A 15,551-nucleotide genomic window follows, 5' to 3' on the forward strand; every position below is an offset into this window, starting at 1 on the left:
CTAAACCGCCATAGATATTGATTTCAAATACTTGCTGCTGAACTTGCAATTTCATGGCCATTTCTTCCCCGACTCTGAGGTAGAGCTGGTCCAGTTCCTCCAATTTGCATGCACCCAGCTCTTTGAGATTTCTTTCCCCTTTACATGTGGTCGTTTCCATATCCTGATGTCCATCCATCTTCAGTTTGGCCTAAGATTCAGCATCCTCTTTCTTCCCAAAACCTGACACCAAACAGCCACCTGGTTTGAGGGATGTAGTTTTAGTATCTTTAGACTCCACCACACCCTGGGCGCGCAGAAACCACATTTCTTTCTTCTTTTCTCATTTATGACTCACGAACATTTTGCTAGTTGTTTTAATTTCCTTTGCAAGATCTAACACAGCTTGACTTTGGCAATTCTCATGTTACCCCTGCACTGCCTGACCTTTAACATAAACCTCTCTTTGCTGGTTAATCCCTTTTTTCCATCCATTGCAGGCTTGTGGTTATTCCTAATATTCTTTCTGTGGTAATTCTTCATCCAGTTAAGGCTTTGACCTTTCCCCTGGGAGGTTTCCTCTCTTGCTTGGGATTGCATTCCAGATTGTTGTAAGTTCAGTTGATTTCCCTGATTAATTCCTTTAATTTCTCAAAATTTCCCCTCTGAAAAAGTTAGCAGAAAGCTAAATTATTCTTAATTTAAATTGAAATACCATGAGAGCATTCAATCCAATATATTTTCTATGACAAATTCCTAATGTCCTTACTTCTTACCAAAGCCAAGCAAAAGTCTTCCTTCCTTTTGGTTTAATGACACTTTAGTGAAGAAACCAGACTGTTGTGTCCAGGAGTAGATGCATCTCATCATTGCTAGCAGCATGATGGGAAGTTCTTCATAAAAGACACCACTCCCATGCTTGACAGTATCAGCTCTATAACAACAGCACAGCAATCCCCTTCCATTCCCACATCTGACCCTAATGATCTAGGGGGGAGGGCCATCACTATCCTCGTACGGCCTTTTGATGCTCCTGTCTCCTTCCTGTCACTGCTGACACCTGCTAGATACTTCCCAGCCAAAGCACCGAAGGATGTGATCCCTCCCTCCCAGGCTAGTGCTCTCATTACACTGTTTCTGCAGAGACGGTACGAGGTTTGCTGACTCCTCACCATCCCTGCTGCTGAGTTGATGTCCCACTCATCAGTTAGAATCATAGAATGGTTTGGGTTGGAAGGGACCTCAATGATCATCTAGTTCCAACCGCCCTGCCATGGGCAGGGACACCCTCCACTAGACCAGGTTGCCCAAAGCCCCATCCAACCTGACCTTGAACACTTCCAAGGATGGGGCCTCCACAACTTCTCTGGGCAGCCTGTTCCAATGCCTTACCACCCTCATGGTGAAGAATTTTTTTTTGTTATACCTAATCTACATCTACCCTTTTTTGTTTAAAACCCATTACCCCTTGTCCTGTCACTACACTCCCTGATAAACAGCCTCTCTCCAGCTTTCCTGTAGGCCCCTTCAGGTACTGGAAGGCCCCAATAAGGTCTCCCCAGAGCCTTTTCTTCTCCAGGCTGAACAACCCCAGTTGTCTCAGCCTGTCTTCATAGGAAAGGTGCTCCAGCCCTCTGATCATTGATTCCCACATCAGTTCCCACATGCTTCCCCAGCCTGACCCAACTGCTTCTCTGATCTTGTGCAGACTCACCCTGGAAGCTGCCATGAGAAACAGCTGGTTTGCTTGATATAAAATCAACCTCTTTTTGAAATAATTCTGTTGACTTTGCCTTTCCTTCACCAGGTCTCAGTCAAATCTAAGCTCATTAGATTGGAAGTGCCTGTAGTTACTTGGTTGGAAACCAGGCCCTATCCTCGACCTCAGGGCCAAGGGTGACTGATCTAGGCTCTCTCTCCACTCATCTTCTGGCTTCCTTTGCCTCTTCATTACTGTCATCTTGTGAAGCTTTGTAATCCTCCTAATCCACAGGAACAGGCATGTTTTAGGAACTTTGAGGCTTACGGGTCTTGAAAGGCTGAATTCATTGGAATCTAGGTACAAATGGGATGTCAAATAGGTACTCCACTGCTGCAACAAGTTAGTATCTATCTGCTGATAATTTAGGAGAAACTCTACATTACCAACTTCTCTCCAGTGTTTTTCAGCACCATGATTGCAAAGTTCAATTAATGACTGAATTATCCTGAACCATTTCATCTTCTTTTCTGTGTGTTACTTTAGTACTCTCCAAGGACCCATCCCTGCTCCTTCTCTTCTGCTGGCTTTCTGGAAATAAGATCAGGTCCTTAGACCATCTCTGCCCCACATTTTGAAACCTGCAGGAATGTGCTCTGCCTCCACCACACTGGGGCTGACTCCTCTGACATTTTTCCCAAACACAGGGTTCTCTTTACCAGTGGCACACCGCTAACTTGAGGCCCAAACAAACATTAATATGACTGAGAACAATATTTGCTTCATCAGTCTGGAAGGAAAGGTTTAGAAGAGACTAGAGGGGGCCGACAGAGATGTTTTGCCAGCACAAGGGGGAGTTCCTGCAGTGCTCACCCCAGCAATGCCCCACGCTGCCCAGAAAATGATGCGTGGTCATACGTGTCCCTTCCAGTTGTCCCTCTTTCTATGATGGTCTGCCAAGCGAAATCTTCGAAGCATACAGCATCCAATGGGATAGTCCTTGCAAATGCATTTCGTGATGGGTGGGACTCCATGGTGCTTCCCTGATGGTCCCACAGGCTGGCACAGGGGACACAGGGAGCTGGTGGGGTGAGAGGGAGATTGCCGAGGGGATTCCCAGCTGCTGGTCAGTGCCCAAGCAACCCCGGGGCTGCTGCGCCCTTCCATGCTGCCTCTGCAGGGATCAGGAGGGACTAGCCATGGGTCAGGATTTTTGCATGTGATGATAACACAACGCTGCTGAGGGGCTCTGGGACCCCAAAAGAGGGTCCCACTGATGGATGCCCAGCGCAGTGCCATGCTGGAGCTGCTCCTGGGGCAGGCCTTGAAACGGCACTCCCCTCTCCAGTGAGCTGGGGGAGACTCTGTGAGTCCAAAGAAGTGTCTTCTACTTAGGACTTCAAGTGCATTTTTCACATGGGAAAAAAATCTTGCCGCTGGTGAAGGATCTAAGGGGAAAGCTGACATAAGCCAGGTGAAGGCTGCCAAGCACTGGGAAATGTTTGCTCTAAAGAGGTGTATGAAATTCTTCTCTAAAACTGAAATGAACCCAGTCCATGGTAGCTGTTTGAGGTCTGAACAGATTGACTGGATCATGAGGCGAGGAGGACTTACACGCCCAGAGGCTGGGTAATAAAGAGTTTTCAAGTGCAGCCCAGTTCCCACAAGCACATTGTCCAGTTTTCTCCATGCAAACTCAAAGCCCTGTGCCTGGATTGAGCTTTTCACCTGGAAAGGCCTAAGTTTGAGATGGCCTGGCCACAGCCAGAGGTTACAGGGGGATAACAGATTATTTTCCCCTAGCATGGATGTGCAATAAAATTCTTCACCTTCAAATCCTTCTTTTGCCACCTGTGGTGAACAAATTTATTATATTATTATTATTATTATTTTTTCTTTTTCTTACTAATTTTCTTGTTCCCTGTGATGAACTGAATTTATTCACTTATTCTTAGAATCATAGAATCATAGAATCATAGAATCATGGAATCATGGAATCATAGAATGGTTTGGGTTGGAAGAGATCTTTAAAGGTCATCTAGTCCAACCCCCCTGCCATGGGCAGGGACATCATCATCTAGACCAGGTTGCTCTTAATCTTAGTCTTGGTCTTATTCCTCTTGCTGTATCTCTTCTTCCACTATTGCTCTTACAACTATTACTATATCATTATTGATATTAGCATCATCACCACCATTACAGACTGGAGCCACCCTTCGGGCCAAAATCCAATGGTGCTGTGTGCTGCACGAACACAAAACGTCCACAAGCCCTGTCTTGGAGCCTTCCCAGTTGAAGGACAGGACAGCAGGCAGGACAGGGCAGCGGGGCGAGTGGCTCCCGCACTGCTCTGGCACACGGGCAGACCCCTCGCTGCCAGATGGCTTTGGCGCTGGACACCGGCACCGGGGAACTGTTGATGGTGGATGGGGACGAGGGATGCTGGTGGTGCAGGGTCGGGTGAGGCTGTGGGGCCCCACAGGCAGGAGAAGAGCCAGTGCACGCAGCCATCTGGGTAACATGATAAGGAGCTCAGGGCATCCGAAAGTAAAGGCTCATCCATCTAAAAAAAGCCCTGTGGTGGGGGAGAGGCATTATTTAACACCTAAGTGAAAGGGCTCTGACTTCTGTGCCAGATTTAGGTTTGGGGATCTTGTACAACAATTTCATTTTAAAAGCAGAGATGCACCGAGCTGTTGTGCAGATAATAGTAATAACAGTAATAATAGCAATAATAGTATCAATATTAGTATTAGTGTATTAGTGTATTAGTATATTAGAGTATTAGTATTATTTACAGGTTGAGAAAGTGCTTTTGGGCCACTACAAATGGCCCCACTGTGCAAGGCACTGTACAAACACCTAAATGAGGGCAACCCCTTCCCCTGGCCATTCAATCTTAAATCTAAGAAATGGTGGCACACGAGGACCTGAAAGCCTGGGCTTTCCCTGCCTGTTTCTGGCAGGACTGAGACAGAAAAGGACGTGGGAGGCAGCAGGGTGAGCAGAGGGATGGAGCAGAGCGGCAGGGTGGGATGAGTGCTGCAAGGACGAGCCTGCCAGCCCACAGCGGCAGCACTGGTGAGCAGGGTGGGGGATGAGGACATGTCCTGCAGAGGAGAAGGGCATGCAGGGGGGACGTGTCCCTGCAGGAAAACAGGGCATGGGTGAGGACATGTCCCTGAGGAGCAGCAGGGCATGGATAGGGACAGCCCACCAGAGCCCCTCTGCTCACCTCCCTCCCCACCGAGGGAGCAGACAGGTTACTGCTGCCCCTGGCGTCATGCCCACCCCAGACCTGGGGCTTTTTTTGTGTACCAAATCACAGTGTGATTGTAAGAGCGAGCCTACCAGAAAGGGTCTTCTTAAAAATACTCTGAATAACCAGGCCAAGGGAGGGGACCTCCATCTCCTCGTGCCCTGTGACACTCTTCTCCCTCCTGGTGCTTCCTGCCAGTGGGATTTCTCCTGCTTGGGTTGATCAAGACCCAAGCTGGGGACTACCTGGGGGATGCCGTCTGCCGCCATGGTCCCCTGTCCTTGCCCCAAGCCCAGCTGTCTCATGGGACGCTTTGCATGCCTGGAGGGTCACTGACTGCCCACCTGGCTTCTGCAGGGGCCCGAGGGTGCTCCCAAGGCACGCAGGCACCATGGGGGCTGTGAATGGAGACTCAAAGAAGCCACCAAGCAGCCAGAAAAGCCACCACAATGTCTAGGCATGGGTATGACCTCCTAGGAGAGGTGGTGGCACTGCCATCCCCCACCTTTTAGCTTGCTGTTAGCTTCGTCGCTGCCTCTCCCAGGAGTACCCAGGAAAACACAAGCTCCTGTCCAGCACTGAGCTTTGCCGTGGGTCCTCAGCCCCTCACAAGACGGGGGGCTGATGTTGACCTGGGTCTCATCTCTCATCGCGGCTATGCTTTGCGTCAAAGTGGAGGATGCTGCCAAAGGACCAAGGTCCAGGCTGCGGCAGGGCCACGCAGGGTTACTCCGGAAAATATGCGCGCTGATATTTTATTCATCTGAAGCTGAAGTGGTCGGTATGAAAGAAAATAGCTTGTGGTCTTTCATACCTCGAGTCAATGAATTCCTGGGCCTTTTATAGCTCAGGAATGCCGGGCACTCTTGGTTGGTTTTACAAGGCTGTGAAGCCACGGCTTAAGGTCTGGATAAGCATTAATCAACAGCAGAGATGATGACAGCTGCTCATGTTTTACCCGGCTTTCTGGCGGGTATCGCACTTCTGCACATTGCACTGTTTTCCCCACTCGTCTGAGACATTTGCTTTGGTCTGTGTGTGTGTGTGTATGCTTCAGGCTTGCAGGACCACTAGGTCCACTGGTTTTAGTACCGGGATTCACGGGGTGGGTCCATGCCCAGCACGTTGGTGCAGCACCAGCATGGGATACAGCTCAGCACTGGCCTCAGGCACATCCCTGCACTTTGCTTTCCCTCCCAGGCTGCCGTTTGAACCATATTCCTGCACCATGGGTGTGAGGAGGAGCATTTCCCAAGTTTCTGTGATACAAGAGCTACAGACCTGTAAGAACATGGGGTTTGGGATCCACATGCAGTTGGTCTCTCAAGCCCCCATCTGTGCCGGCTGACAGGTGGGAAGGGCAGCCCAGCCCAGACCCCACTGGGTACCACCAACCCCCCAGGGCTCTCTCCCACCCCCATGCTGTCTGTTTTCTGGGTGAACAGCTCATCTGCCACAGGATACCAAAAACCTGGGTAAGGGGGTCAAGGAACACAGTGGGATGCTCAGACCCAGCCCGGTTTGTTGAGTTGCATCCAGACCCCAGAATGGGGATCCTGATGGCAAGCAGACACCTGGCAGCATCCTTCCTGGAGGGAAGGGATGCGATCAAGGCTGGAGAGGTGAACCCATGCGAGCCTCATGAAGTTCAACAAGGCCAAGTGCAAGGTCCTGCATGTGGGTCAGTGCAATCCCAAGCACAACTACAGGCTGGGTGGAGAATGGATTGAGAGCAGCCCTGAAGAGAAGGACCTGGGGGTACTGGTGGATGAGAAGCTCAACATGACCTGGCAATGTGTGCCTCCAGCCCAGAAAGCCAACTGTGTCCTGGGCTGCATCAAAAACGGCGTCACCAGCAGCTCAAGGGAGGTGATTCTCCCTCTCTACTCTGCTCTTGTGAGGCCCCCACCTGGAGTACTGCATCCAGCTCTGGTGCCCCCAACATAAGAAGGACATGGAGCTGTTGGAGCGAGTCTAGAAGAGGCCACAAAGATGATCAGAGGGCTGGAGGACCTCTCCTATGAGGACAGGCTGAGAGAGTTGGGATTGTTCAGCTTGGAGAAGAGAAGGATCCAGAGAGACCTTATAGCAGCCTTCCAGTACCTGAAGGGGCCTAGAGGAAAGATGGAAAGGGCATGTAGCGATAGGACAACGGGTAATTGCTCTAAACTACAAAAAGGTAGATTTAGATTAGATGTTAGGAAGAAATTCTTTACTGTGAGGGTGGTGAGGCACTGGAACAGGCTGCCCAGAGAAGCTGTGGATACCTCATCCCTGGAAGTGTTCAAGGCCAGGTTGGATGGGGCTTTGGGCAACCTGGTCTAGTGGAGGGTGTCCCTGCCCTTGGCAGGGGCTTGGAACTAGATGATCATTGAGGTCCCTTCCAACCTAAACCATTCTATGGTTCTATGATACTTTGCATATTTTTTTCCTGAGGTTAATATGCAAAGTGTACTTAACCTGGAGACAGCGTTACAGTGACGTTCTTGGTTTTTGGCTGGAGCATCTGTGAAGACACAACCCAAAAATAAGATAAAACCCCTCCTTGTTATGCCTGAACACAGCTGGCAATGAGGCTTTTCCCACCCTAATACTGGTTTGGCCTCTGTTAGTTTCTTTTCTCTCATGGCCTTGATGAACCAAGCTAAGACCCAAATTTTACTGTCAAATCTCAACTTGAAGAAACTTGAAAAGTCACAATCTCAGCAATCACCAAATTTTTGTTCTTGGTGGTAAAGAGCCAGGGCACTACAAATACTTCCAGCTGCTATGCCTTGAAGATGAAGTAATCAGATGGGTCAGGCTGACCTGTGCTTGCATGGGGAACATGAGGTGCTGGGATGTGGGTGAAGCAAAACACTGCTCGAGTTTCTGCAAAGCCCCTGGATCTTTGCTGACACACTCCTGCCCAGGGCAGGTGGTTTTTTTAACGTGTGCGAGAATTTGGGGAGAGGAGATTGGGACAGGCAGAGGAGAACCCATAGGAGAGAGATGCCCTTAGTGGCTTTCATGCCTTTCATGCCTGCAGCTCCCTGGGACCTGATTCAGGAATTTTCAAACAGACACTTTCAAGAGCATGTGAGAGTCTGCTGAGCAAACCTCCCTTACTCAAAGCCAGACACTTGGGTAACGTTTGCTCCCCTCCCCCCGTTTATTTCAGTTGCATGAGCAAACACAGGAGCAGTATTTCCACTGGGCTGGAGCACTCTCCTTGCCTGCACAACAGCTTGAAATGGGATCTGATCTTTATTCCTTACTGAGGACATTAGACTAATTCAGGAATATCCAGATCTACAAGGTATTTAGCAATCTCACACTGATCCAACACCTGTCAAATAAAGAAGCCCTAGACCTTCAAGAACAACAACAACAACAAAATAAAAATCAATGGGAGTGCTATGTTTAGCTGGAATGTAGGGCTAAAGGATCTTCAGATCTTCACCGAAGTTTCCACCCTCATTTCCTTCAGGCGAAGATGATCTCACTAAAATCCTGCTCTCCTTGCTTGGCAAAGCTCTCAGTGTGACTCTCTGCTTTGCAGAACCACTGATTTCATGCCCACATACACCTACTGATGGCACCTGCTGTGGGGCCTTTCATTAACAGCTACGAAAAGCAGAGGAGAGGCAACCTTAAAGTCCCCGAGGTATCACTTAGCATGTTGTGTGCAAAGCTTAGAGGATTGTTTAAAAAGTCCTTTTTCTGGGGGACTGAATATATTCACACTGGAAAAGTGAGAAAAGAAACATGTTTATACATTTATTATATACAATATTAAGGCACAAGTTTAAACAGCAAAGAATAAGAAATCTTTGGCTGACCAACAATATCAATATTTGCTGTGGGTGACACATAACGTTCTTCATTTCCCCCCCTATGTACAAATAACCCTCCAGCTGTACAACACTGTACACCAACTTCTCTATACAACCAACGACAACAAAAAATGACAGTATTTTACAACTAGTTACCAATGTCACCTGGAATGGCTACAGCACAGTTTCCCAAAACAGAAAATGGTTCAAAGAGCTGGGAAAACCAGCACAAATGGAGTTGCACCGCTCTACTGAGAGGGACTGATTTATGGCAGTAGTGCTCCACGCAAGTCCTGCTAGATCTCGGGCTGGGGGGAGACCCGCTGGTCCTCCAGAACTTCCCTCCAGGAAAACTAACATCTCTTGAATTCAACATAATTAGCAGAATACATCTTTGAGTTTATTTGAGCTGGTACTCCAAAAGCAAATGAGAGGTTGCCTACACCGTAGTCTCTAACAAACAGTTTCCTATACGTGACCATGAACCCAGGGCAGCATCGGTTGTAAACACACCTTGGGATACCAGAAACTGGAGGGACTGTGGTCTCCCCCAGGAGGAGGAGGAGAAAGAGTGCTGTACTCCAGCTGACTTGGAGAAGCTGAGCTGCACCACTACCAAACGTAACCGCAAGCCACATCACGCACACTGATCCAACACTTTCTGCTGGACGCCTGGCTGTCTGCCTGTACACAAATTATTAAATAGTTTCATCAAAAGAAATAATACAGCTGGTAATAAAATGCTTAGGGACTTCCAAGCACCTGGGTAACCTTATTTCTTGGAGAGAAGTGATGAAATTAAATATTCACTGTTGTTTTACTTGTATTCCCTTGTTTTTCCTCCTGCCCCGCTCCCACCACAGACACTCGAGGAAGGGCGACAGAAGTGGGTCAGCGCTGCTGCCACGCGTGAACCCGGCTTTTATGCAAACAGTTACAACCTTTAAATTAACTTTAGAGAAAAAAATAAAATTATTTTACAAAGCATATATTAAGCTGCGTAACATCTTCCAAGGGTTTTACACATTTGGTTTCACAATGCAAAGCTGCTAATACTCGAAACACACAGTTCACTTGCCCGCACAACCTACCTACCACTACTTAGTTTAACAAGTGCAAAAATCAGAAAGTGGGCGACACCAGCGTATGTCTAATTCTATGTACATGCAAAAATAAGTGCATAGATTTAACATAACAATTAAAAAAAAAAAAAAATGTATCAGCCAGGCAGTATTTAGCGCAGGGCTCTGGCCCTGAAGGCTTTTTGAGGTTGCAAGGACTTCAGTTTTCAGTCGAAAGCAGAGTTTAAAGTGCCTGGTATTTTCACAATCAAGGGCTCTGATCCAATACCTATAGGAAGGGGTGACCTTGAGCCAGCTCTGAGCACATGGTTACTTCCAGCACCCATCAGTTTTTTACTCTAGGCAGCTTCACATAAAAGCTCATCACCCCTTTTCCCAAAGCCAATACAAAAATACCTCAAAGAAAAATTTCCCAATCGGCATGTGCAATGCATGAAGCAAATAGCATGCCATGATTAAAACAGCTGGTGAGGTGGCTTTCTTACAGCCGCCACCTCTACAGAATTCAGGGACTAAGCTGAAAATGGGAAATGTTCCATCCTGGGTAAAACAAGGTGAAAAGCAGCTGCAGCTCAGCACAGAAAACAGATGACGCTCATGCTTTGCTTTGCAGTTAAACCCTTCCCAGCCTGATCCTACACCCCTTAATGTCCAGTCCCAGATCAGCTTGAATGGCAGGTTTGTATGCTGAAGGATGGTAGGAGTTGGCTGTAGGCACTGAAAATAAGGAAAAATCCTGTTCTTACCACAAACACACTGATTCTTCCACTACTATGAACCAGTGGCACAGTTAAAGGCATCTTCCGATCTCACATGCAAGCCCAGCTTAACTCCACTAGAAATGCACCCATGCAACGTCCTCTGAATGAGCTTCTGCACCACACAGCCCTTTGGGGAGCTGCCAGGATCCTTCCCGGACTTTCCCTCCTGAAAGCTTCCCATCCTTACAAAAGGGATTGCTTCAGCAGGGTCCTCCTCCCCCGCCTCTACTTTCACCCTCCATGGGAATTCCAGCCAACAACTGCTCCTACCAAAAAAAGAAGTCTCAGCAAGCTCTGAGGTTGCAAGACCGGAATATTTGCATTGTAAATCCAGCTCCAAGAGCAACACTTGTCCAGCCAGGAAAAAGGCACCTGACCTGCCTGCCCAGGAAAACCACACCACACCACTTCAAACAAATACTGACAAGAACCCGCCGTGTACATCTACAGACCAAAATTAAGCAGTGAATACTTTTGAGAAGTGAATTGATACTGAGGAAGATGCAAGTTTATCCTGGGTTATTCAGAAACTCCCTCTGCCTCAAAAGAGCCGGGATTTCACTCCCTGTCCCGGTTGCAGAGAGGCAGGAAAACAGAGCAGCAGTTCACACCCAGTCTGTAACTTCGCTACCTTCTCTTTACACCAGAAAATGCAGTTTTCTTTTCCCTCAATGATCCCCTTTTCACGCCACTTTCCATTTTCAACTCCCCTTTCTGCTCAGAAAATCCCAGATGTTCATTTCATCGCTCCTCTTCAGCGCTCTAAACTTCTTGCCTGGTCCAAAGTCTCAACATATCAGACTCAAGCTTCGTTTTGGGCAAAAACTTTCTCTATCTTTCTTCAAACTCTCAGGGTTAGTTTTTAAGCTTGGCACACAAAGGACCATCTTGGACCTGGCTGTATGCACACAAAACCCCAGAGATGCTGTCCTCTGCTCAGATGAGGACTTCCATCATGTCCGTATCTGGAAACTCGGGCTTGTGGAGCAAGCTGCTCACTCTGCCTTTGCTGTCAGGCAGCTTCCCGTGGCTTGAGTTTTCTGCAACAAGAAGAAGGGAAAGTTGATTTTCAGCTCAAATTCAACAGCAAATTGTTCCATGCAAATTTAAAACCATTTTTGGGGTGGTGGTGGAGCACATCTTAAGTCTATGTCCTACATACTGAAAGTAAAATTTAATCAGGAGGCAGAGAACATGTCATGCTTAATTCCCTGCGCAACGACAGTGTGCACAGACCCCAAGGGCAGGCATAAAGATGGTATTTAAGAGATACAGACCAAAGTACCTCTTCAGCTGTGATCCTAGAGAGAAATGGGCATTTGTGAAAGGTCTACATCACTTTACCAAGTTGCTCCTTGTCATCTGAGCCATGGTAGCTCTCCGTATGTATGGTCCTATTCTGCATCAGGTACAAAATTTAGGAGTTTAAAACATCATGAGGGCAGTACACAAATAATCAGGTAGATGGTTTAATCTAAAATGTGTTACTTTGTCAGTGGGATGGGCTAAGAGAATGTATATGGCCAATTATCACAATGTATGATAGATGATGTTAGCTGTTAGCTATGTTTATCACCATAGTTCTTGAAAGTCAATTTCAGGGAGAAGGAGGACTCTAATTTCTTAAAGGCAGAAATAGCTTGAAAGGTATTTCTTGAAAGGTAAGAGTATCTGGAAATAAATTCCAATCTGGATTGCCCAAAACACAGTAACCCAGAGTTTCAAGGAATCAGTGATAGTCAGCCCTATTAATGATACATCGCATGTTTTTTGAGGGAAGGCTTGCTTTTGAGACAAGATGAATGTGTAGGAAACTGACTTTTTCAAAATAATGTGTGTAAAGTAAATGTCTCCCTTGCTAAGACTGCAAACTAGCAGTTTCCACCTTTCCAAAATAATTAAAATTGTATTTCTTTAACAACCCTCCTCCCAAAATCTCCACTTTCTCCTTACTATTTCCCCCCAGGTTTCCTTTAAAATATAGAGAGAAAATGGTGCCTTCACTAACCATAGATTAAGCTGAAAAAAGAGAAGGGTCTGAGTATGTGAGCAGGTGTGGAGTGTGAAACTCTGTAATTTTATCTTTGGCAGCATGAATAATTGCATTTGTTGGAAATTCTGCCCACCGCAGGCAAGCGGAACTTTACAGAAGCTGTCAAGCATGAAGCTCTGCAAAGCCAGACCAGGCTTGGAAAGTTCTCTCCCTATGATTTTAGTTTCCCTGAAGAAACCTCCACACAAATTGCAAAGGTATCACCACCCCCCCCCATCAATACTGGGGTGTCTCTGGGGATCTGCTGACAGCCCTGGGCGTGCTGGCATTTTGCACCAACGTGGGGATCTGGTGGAGCTCACCCAGTTTCTCGCCGGCCATTCGTGTCCCTGGGGGCCGTGGGGCCGGGCTGTGTGACGGGGTGGTACCCAGCCGTCCACGGCCGGGGAAAGAGGCGGCAGCGGGCCAGAAGAGCTCAGTGCTTTTGTCCGTCTGGGTGCTGCTGTCTTTGCTGCCCGTTTTCGCGTGGGAGACCGCCGGCACCAGGACAGGCATGCAGGACAAAGAGGGCAGTGGAGGAGGCAGCGAGGGGCCCGATGGGTGGTCATGGTGGTCCTTCCCCAAGAGCAGCCCTGAAAATACATGGAGGTCAGTCACATCCTGGCTGGAACGTAAGTGCTGTCCCCTCATCCCACCCCAGAGCTACAAGGTGCTGGTCTGGGTATGTCTCCGGCCTTTTAGTTCAGCTTAGCCTTTCCCCTTGACACCGTCTGCTGCTCTTCTCCTGACATCCATGTGGTACTTTCCTACAAAAACAACCTTTTGAGAGCAGCTGCCCTTTCCTGCATCCCCTTCTGCACACCCATCGCAGTGGTACCTACCCCTGGCACAGACTTGCATGCCTCTGCAGCCCTCGTGCCATGCAGCCCCTCACCACAGTCCTGCAATCATTTTCCCATTTAGCTGCCACATCGCATCATGCACTCCTACCCAAAGGGATGCTCACCCTCTTGTTTATCCAGGAATTTTTTCTAGCCCAAATTTGTTATTTAGTCCCACAAAGTTACAAATATCATCTGCATGTGTCTGGGAGGATTTCCCCTGATTATGGCTTTCTATAATGAGTACAGAACGATTAAGTTGATTAAAAATATAATTAAGATACAATGCAAGGTTAAAAAATGACATTTTTTACTTCAGCACAAGGACAAATGTTCTTCCCATGGAAAGAGCCATTGTGGCAACGTGTGCCATAGCCAGGACACTTCTGCAAAGCTCAAGCAAAAGGATCAGGATGAAGTGATGGATGAGACAAAGCTTAACCAAAACCTGAGCTCACCTATGCTTCCCTTCCAGATCTTCTCTTCCTTCTTCTCTTCAGCTATCTGGTTACTGGTGAGCGAGGTCTGGCGTGAATGCACACCCGTAGCAGCAGCGATGGAGGGGACGGACCGAGCCGGTCGCAGGCTGGCGCTGTCGGCTTTCCCGGGGTCCTTCCGTGACCGTTGCTGAAGGACCTTGATCATGGCATCCTTCTCAATTATTTTTGCATGGAGATTCTTTATTCTGCCAAAACATGAACGCTCTGCTTACAGGAATGGAAGAAGCGTTTAAACAGGCTGCTCTCCCCACCCTGGGGGAGCAGGATGGGTCCCCAGGTACATGCCCTGCTGCTCTGTCCCGTCCAGGCAGACTTGGACAAGGCGACTCCCACCAATTCCTCTGAGGATAACCATGCACCTCGAACAGGGAGTGTTTCTGGCTATTAAGCCAAAACTGGGAACTCTTTTCTGCAAGGTTAACTGAACCCATCTATTGTTGTGGCTTTTCCAACCCAGCAGGAGCAATGAGGGCAGTATCCTGACTGAGCTGTGGATTGTCACCTTCACCAGAATACCAACACACAGGCAATTTCCACCTCCGTAATACCTCGGGGCCAAATCTGGAAACCCTCCCTTGGTAGGCTGAGTTAACCCCACGATTCGGGTCTGTGGTCAGCTGGAGTAAAGACCTGCTGAAGCAAGCAGAAAGGTTCCCTTTGCTTTCTCTAACAGCTAGACTGGGCTCTTGCTTCTCCCTCAGCACTGCAGAAACAATCAGTGAGCAAAGCTCGCTACTTCTCTCACACAGACCCTGAAGACTCTCAAATCACAAAAGAAAACAGGATTATCTGAGACTTTTCTTCAGGAATGATTAACACCAAATCATACAGAAAGACTACAAAACCACATTTAAAAAAAAATAATTGTACATGTACAGTATGACAGCCAGATGACAACAGCTTGACTGTGATGTACAACATACAGTCCAATGCAGCTGCATTTTGTGAAGCAGTGAAAGCTAAAATGCCGCATCTGGAAAACCTTTACGTACAAGGGAGATAGCTTCAAGAGTAACTTCATGATGGTGTTAGTTTTCATAATCAGGTGTCTAATTTCCAATGAAACCACAAGATCCTAATCTATCTTTAATGAAGCCAAAAGCAAAACTCCATTACTTCACAGGAAGCAGGATTAGCTTGCATCTGTGAGTAGAAAACAAAACCCAAATGCAGTAAAAAACAATCATTTGTTTTTTCCACAAATACACCTTTTTATGAAAGTATCTGCAGACTGGTGTTTTTGTGCAGAAGCTAACATTGAAGAACAGATTTTAAATAGTTTTTCAGTAAAAGTCTAGAGGAATACATTAACTTTTTCAAGGGATTTTTACTCATCACCAGGAAAAAAGTCTGTATTAAAAATACCGCCCAGGTCTAATGCTCATTGAACTCCATGGCTACCTGTCCACTTGTGTGCTGAAAATGCAGAAGTATCTGCAACAACGAACATTACTCTCACTGACTGCCTGTGCCCAAAAAAGTTTATCTTCTACTACTTGTAAATGCATCTTTTTTAGGGGTGCTCGTGGTGCTAAATTTTGCAGGTTTGTTCTTAAATGCCAACGTGATCATTACACAACGT

At 47.3% G+C, this 15,551-nt stretch overlaps 1 protein-coding gene across 6 annotated transcripts in view; it reads right to left on the minus strand.

Moving 5' to 3' along the window:
- Nucleotides 1-11,281: 11,281 nt before the first annotated feature.
- Nucleotides 11,282-15,551, minus strand: part of AMOTL1 (angiomotin like 1) — a 71,010-nt gene continuing 66,740 nt past the window's right edge. For all 6 annotated transcript variants that reach the window (XM_075742370.1, XM_075742371.1, XM_075742372.1 and 3 more), the window contains 3 exons: nucleotides 13,928-14,154; nucleotides 12,951-13,220; nucleotides 11,282-11,635 (listed from right to left, as the gene is read on the minus strand). In XM_075742370.1, the coding sequence (XP_075598485.1) occupies nucleotides 11,532-11,635; nucleotides 12,951-13,220; nucleotides 13,928-14,154 (601 nt within the window). In that variant the 3' untranslated portion in view covers nucleotides 11,282-11,531. The remainder of the gene's footprint in view (nucleotides 11,636-12,950; nucleotides 13,221-13,927; nucleotides 14,155-15,551) is intronic.

Source organism: Balearica regulorum, chromosome 1 (assembly GCF_011004875.1).
Source record: "Balearica regulorum gibbericeps isolate bBalReg1 chromosome 1, bBalReg1.pri, whole genome shotgun sequence".
NCBI classification, from domain to species: domain Eukaryota; kingdom Metazoa; phylum Chordata; class Aves; order Gruiformes; family Gruidae; genus Balearica; species Balearica regulorum.